We start from the raw sequence: 6,779 nt of genomic DNA on the forward strand, positions 1-6,779 counted from the left end.
TAATTATTACACACTGTAGCTTTAAGTCAAAGACCAATAAAAATCAGAAAAGGACACATGAAGAACATCAAATGCAACATGTATATAATTTATTTCAATAAAAATGATGCATCACAAACTTTTTTCTCTTTAAATAAATACCACAGGGAACCACATAATATAACAAGCTCAAAGACCTGAACAAACAATGACAAAAAATTTGTGCGAAAAATAGCTTGCGAACATTTAGTAAACATTCAGCCGAGTGACAAACGTTTCACTCTGAACACATCCTTAAAAAAAATGTTCACATATAACAGGTTTTGTGTTTTCTTCCAACTTTTATAGAAAATTCACTTTTCTATAAATACTTTTGCCTTTTTTGGAGACTTTTTATTTGAAGAATGGAAATATTATAGTACTGTACATAAGAATGGGAGCATTTTTTTTGATGAACGTTTGTTCAAATATGGGAAAGTGCTATACAGTGCTTTTTTTTATAGACTGGGTAATGACTTTAATTAAATTATAAGGAGAGTTCCTCTGGAACGGAGGGCCATAATCATTAAAAACGTACATGAATCCTTGAGGATAACAATCAAATTAGCCCACCTTAGCTTGGATTACAATCACACTTCAGTCCATTGTATGAACGACATTGAAATATGTGGGTGATTTACCAGAGAGTCCAAATGATAAAACCAACTGTAACCCTTATTCCTCTTTAAACAGAAGGGTTTGTCTTAGCTGAGCTTCTATAGGTACATCCGTGGGTAATCTGAGCGAGGACATTGGCAGGGGGGGAACTGAATGTGCGTCGTAAGCATGATATAAAACAGCAGCTGTGCCTGGAATGTTGTAGTGTCAGCTCATTATTCAAGACTCATTGCACATAAGAGTTTTGCGTCCTAAAGCACGGAGGATGCAAAGGCATGAATTACATTCCTTATTATAGAAGAGTATTGACAAAACACTAACCTTTTATAATGGAAAAAAACGGCTGAGGTGCAAAGATAGGCCACCGCCAGGAGGGTGCAGTGTGGAATTTCAGTTGATAGCCCACAGAGCTCAGGCTCAAACAGGTCAGTTTGCAGAGGAAACGAGCAGAAAGTCTACAAACCACGAATATATAACAGACATGCAAACAATCACTTTGCACAGTGTTTCCAAAATTACATGTCTAAGACAACAAAAACAGGCAGCACTCTTTATAATCTACTGTCAATCCATGATTGAAATGTCAATGCTTAAAAACAAACAAACAAATCTAAGCCTTGTTCTAACACTTTTAGCAGATTTGTCATTTCAGAATGCCATACAGTGAATGTGTTAGGAAAGTTTTGCTCAAGAACCTGTGTCACGACTTTAAACCCCTGCGTTAATTTATCTGCAAATCTACACAGAAGAAAAACAAACAGCAAGAAAAAAGAATCCACTTCCAGGAGATCTGTTTTTCACATGTAAGCACGTACAGCGACTGCCTATTTAAGTCTTCAACCGGGGATCAGTGATAAGAGCTCTGACTGAACCTTGAGATACAGTACGTAAAGATTTCCTCTGCAGGAACAAAGTCCAAAAGATTTTGACCGTATTAGCCAATCCAGCTGCTCATCTACGTGCACTAAAGGGTTGGTCATTACCACCACCCCAGACTGACAGAAAATCCCTGCTCCTGTTTCCAGACGCTAACTTTAGTGTGTTTTTACTTTGATCAGAAATTGCAGAACGACCAGGGAAAGCTCTTAAGATGGGCCCCGATTACCTCTATTTAGCCTAATGAGCTGTATCGCAATTTAATTTAAGGGAAAACGGGTGAAACTTTGAATTAAAATCCCTTTCTTATAACTGCCCGATATCCATTATACTCAATATAAGCCATGAGAATGCAGTCTTAGGACTTATGGATCTCATCCTAACCTGCAAATTTAAGGCTCTAACACTTGGCAATCTACTAATCCATTTTAGTCTTGTTTTTGTTTTTTGTTTTTAAGGGGAGAGTTATCTACTCTGCAAAAACAATCAAGAAACAAGTAAAAATGTCTTAAATTAAGTGTAATTAACCTCAATTTGAGTAGGAAAATAAGATGATCTGCCAATGGAATGAGGATGTTTTCTATTAAAACAAGATGATTAGATAATCGGAACTTGAAATGAGACAAATTCCTTATTTTAAATGTATATTGTCTTGTTCCATTAGCAAAATGTCTCACTTACCTCCTCAATTCAAGAAAAAATGCACTTATTTTAAGAATAAATGACTTATTTAGATCTACTTTTTTTGCAGTGTAATTCTCAAACTAAGCAGCAAAGATAATGTGTTTCTTCATGTTTACTGGGGCTGGGCTGGATTGGAGCGTTTCCTGGAGACTGTGCATCTAGACGCATTTAGGGAAGACTGACAGAAAGCGGCTGAAACAGCTGGAGCAGCTGAGAGGCAGCCTGCAGACTCCTGAATGTTATTTTCCAAACGTTTTGTCAGTTTTAAATTAAACACAATTTTTTCGTCCTGACAAACTAACGAACCTTGGAATATTGAACAAGGCTGTGGCAAAGGTGTAGGACTTTTTTTTTTATCCTATGTTTTATTGGCTTGTAGTGACCAGTACTGTGTGTTCACCCTGGTACTGTTGGCACCCCGTTTGTTATTATTATGTGCGGTTTCTAACATTGCATGATGAGGAAGCAGCCTCTCTGGTTGCAGTAAACACTGGATGTATTGAAACACAGCAACCACAACTTTTTTTCTTTAAACGATCTAGGCTGGTGCCAGCAGAGGAACGTGACTACTGTTCCTTTAGAGGACAGAAAATAATCATAGTTATTCTGTAATTCAATGATGTGCTATGCATGTGAGCTCTTTGGCACATTTAACTATTTATTTGTACACATAAATTCCAATTATATATAAAAAAAAGGATTATTTAGGAAAGAGATTTTTAAGAATCTAGAAGCATTGACAGTCAGACCATGGCATCGTCAGAATATTAGACACCTCTAGGATTATAAAACTTGAACATTTTTAAGTTTCATCACAGCATTAACAGGGTGTAACTACAGGCTCTGCTAAAGAGGAAGATCCTAATCTCCAATGGTTCATATCTACGAAGTGTTCTGCTGACAGCAGAATCTAATGCAACAGCACGTCCGACGCAAGAACAGGAGACAAACGTCTACATGTTCACACGTTACTGATCTTTAACACTGCCACAAGAAGACAAAAATAAAGACAGAAATATGGCAGATTGTTATCTTATCAGATTGGAATGTACCGGTAAGACAAAGCACCAATGCGGTGCAACCTTAACAGCTACACTGGAAAAACGACCAAGAAATAAGTAAAAAGTTCTTAAATTAAGAGTATTTACCCTTAATTTGAGTAGTTAAATGAGATGATTTGCCAATGGAATTAGTATTTTTACTCTTAAAATGAGATATTTAAATAAAAGGCATTTGAAATAAGACAATGCAATTGTGTTTTCTTATTTTAAGTGTAAATAGTCTTCTTCCATTGGCAAAATGTATCTTTTACCTCCTCAGTTCAAGAACAAATTAATTTATTTTAAGAAAAAATTACTTATCTAGTTTTCGATTTTTTTCCAGTGTAGAATACAGAGTCTCTTTTATGACCTCAGTGATGCATAAAGCCATACGATCTGTCATTTTACCATTGACACATCATTTTATATGGTAAAAGAAACACTAGAGATATTGCCCTACTTTAACTAAAGTGGGCTCAACTCAAAAGATGGTTAACACAGAAATATTACAAACAGTAGATGAGGTAGCTTAAAGAAATATTATATGTAAAAAAAAAGATGGAAAAACAAACGTATTAAATGCGGAAATGATGGGAAATAAATATGTTCCTCAGCTCAAGAGGATCGTTGCAGTGAGCCAGGGACTACGACTGGCCTTACCTTCGATAGTCAATTTGGGAAATAAGTTCATGAAGGCAGTGTAAACACATCTGGATTTCCCTGATCACTGAGTTTCTCAGAGCTCCAATTCTACAGGCTTGTTTACAGTTGCAAGGCTTTTGTTGCAGTTTCCATTGGGGTCCATGGCTTTGTCCTCTTTGCCACAGACCTCCGTCATCTTCCCAAGGCACCTTTCATTGGCGTCACAATCATCTGAGCTGCCCTTGCTCCGTCCCTGCTGTTCACTCTGCCAGCTGTTGCGGCTGTAGATGTATCCATTGACCGGTCCTGAGTTCCTTATGTCGTGCCTCTTTGAGCAGAGGATTTCCTTGAAAGCGTACCTGAATTCAGGACTCCTGCAGTAAATGAGTGGATTGAAGGCAGAGTTTGAATAACCTATCCAGTTGAGTATCTTGAAGAGGTTTTGGATGTCAAGTTGGGCTATGGCCAACACCACGTTGACCAGAAAGAATGGGAGCCAACAAAGTGTGAACACCCCCATGATGATACCCAGAGTCTTTAGGGCTTTATGTTCACGGAGGCAGAACTTTGCCCTTTTCAGTCCACGTCCGTTGGTAGGTTCTACAGACTTCAAGTCACTGCTGTCGCTGTTGTGAAAGCGTCCAACACTTTGGTCAATCTTTTTCAGTTGTCGCCTGGCTTCCTGGAAAACACGGCTGTACACGAAAACCATGATGACCAAAGGGATGTAGAATGAGATAATAGAGGAGGTGATGGCGTACAATGGAGTGACATTAAACTCACAGCAGTCAACACTGTTAAAGCATTCCATAGCTGCAGGATCATTTCGTTCCCCCAACCTCATGTGGATGGGGGGGAAGGATATCAATGCAGCAATCACCCACACCAGTAGAATCAGAATTCGAGCTTTGCACTTTGTCAACATTGACTGGTAGCGAAAGGGTGAAGTAATTGCCAGATATCGGTCTAGAGCTATAACGCACAGTGTCTCGATGCTGGCGGTCACACAAAGGACATCGGTAGCAGTCCAGAAATTACACCAGAATTTACCAAAGTGCCATTTCTCAAAAATGATGTTACAGGCACCAAAAGGAACAACAATAAGACCCATGACCAGGTCAGCACAGGCCAGGGACGTGATGAAGCAGTTGGTGACATTCTGCAGGCGTTGAAAACGGGCAATGGCTGTTATGACCAGGATGTTTCCCAAGACAATAAACAAAACAAGTACAGACATGATTATGCCTAGTATAATCATGACTGTTTCACTGAAGTGTTCCTCATTTTTGTCGGATGAAGACGAGTTGTTCGAGTCAGCTGTCAGAGAGGCGTTTACTTCCACAGAGAGCGTGGTATTTTCCATCTAAAGAGACCATAGGACAAACACACGTATAGATGCATGTGTGCATCACACACACACCACACACACAGACGTACACACAAGAAAAAGAAAATATTGTCATTTAGATAGAATATTTATCCATCAGAACAAAAGAGAAAACTTCCTGCTCTAACTATTTGAGTATATCCTTTTTTATAAGTGTCATTAAATCAAAAATAAAATAAAAAATGAATTGCTTAAATGCACACTTCTGGATCTGCATCTGCTCAAGGAAGCTTAAGAACATTTTGCAAGCAATAAAAAGCAAAACTACAAACCTCAACAGGTAATTGCTGTGAGTCCCGCTCCCTCCCATGCACTGTAAAAATCCTAGCGTGCAGATAACTCCTGTAGAGTATCACATGCCCATTCCACTTTTAATCTTAGCTGAGTCCGTCAGTTGAGCAGTGTTTCCTCTAAAGTGTCTCCCAGGCTATTTGTCAGAGTCATTATAACAGGCTGCGCTGACATCACGGTCTGCGCTCGGCCAATCAGGCAGCCTGGCTGTGCAGGGTGCTGAGAGCTCTCAGGAGTTTGAACACACTGTCCTTGCAGTTGCAGTTGCAGCGCTGCAGAAGAGAGAGAGAGAGAGATAGAGAGAGGGAGGGAGAGAAAGAGAAAGCAACAACTGGCAAATAATAAGAATTTACCTATTTAACTTTTTTGTTTTTAAATGTTCCAGAATTTATATTTTATTTTCAGTAAAGTGAAGACGTTCAGCTGAGCGGTAGACCTGGGAGAGAGTCTTTTAAGTCTTAGTTTGTTAGTTTGGATCCCATTAAAAACAGGTGAGCCCCATTAACAGGACTGTGCCTAAGGTCAGGATAGATTTACAGCTGGAACGTCAAAGCAGGAAGTAGTGCACCTATATTATTAGTAATTTATTGACTGTTTGATTCTTATCGGACTTCTTGTCGTGACAAAACCTTGGAATGTGGTCGGGTCACAATCTATTTTCCACTCTTACTGTAATTCAAATCAATCTGTGAAGCCTATATTTAAAAACTTTGAGCAACCATCAATAAATTATATTAACAACACATGCGATGATAGGAATTTGTCTGTGCTAACTCATAACTACCCCCCCCAACCCCCCCTTTAACACACACACAAACAAAAAAGCCTTTTTGTAGTTACCACAAGTTTGCATTTTGCATGCCAGGTCCACAGGTCTATATAAAGAAATATGCAAAAACTTTCATAGGTACACAAATATTACCGTGAGCTGCATCTTTGCGTTAAACAAAAAAGACACTGAGTTAATCCAGGTAGATGGAAAAGCAAGAGCCAGCAGAGGTGGAAAGAGTACTAAAAAAATTGTAATTGAGTAAAAGTATCTTTACTTACTCAGAGTAAAAGTAAAATTACCCATCTCAAAATTTACTCAAGTAAAAGTACAAAATTACTTCATCTAAAATTTTATTTGAGTAAAAGTTACTTAGTTACTTTGAGTTATTTAATGCAAAAAAAGGATGAGTCATGAATCGAATTGAGCGCAAGGTGTTTTAATCGATTTCAAG

General features: G+C 38.4%; 1 protein-coding gene across 1 annotated transcript; it reads right to left on the reverse strand.

Annotated features, from left to right (window-relative positions):
- Nucleotides 1-3,480: 3,480 nt before the first annotated feature.
- Nucleotides 3,481-5,699, reverse strand: LOC107086315 (beta-2 adrenergic receptor-like). The gene is made up of 2 exons (XM_015377181.1): nt 5,538-5,699; nt 3,481-5,241 (listed from the first exon to the last, which is right to left on the reverse strand). Exon 2 carries the CDS (start codon nt 5,239-5,241, stop codon nt 3,973-3,975), a length of 1,269 nt encoding a protein of 422 aa, XP_015232667.1. The 5' UTR covers nt 5,538-5,699; the 3' UTR covers nt 3,481-3,972.
- Between the last annotated feature and the right edge of the window lie 1,080 nt (nt 5,700-6,779).

Source organism: Cyprinodon variegatus, unplaced genomic scaffold (genome assembly GCF_000732505.1).
Source record: "Cyprinodon variegatus isolate N-32 unplaced genomic scaffold, C_variegatus-1.0 Scaffold148, whole genome shotgun sequence".
NCBI classification, from domain to species: Eukaryota; Metazoa; Chordata; class Actinopteri; order Cyprinodontiformes; family Cyprinodontidae; genus Cyprinodon; species Cyprinodon variegatus.

Excerpts from the sequence above, each read along its gene's own strand:
- LOC107086315 (XM_015377181.1), bottom strand. The coding sequence starts at position 5,241 with ATGGAAAATACCACGCTCTCTGTGGAAGTAAACGCCTCTCTGACAGCT.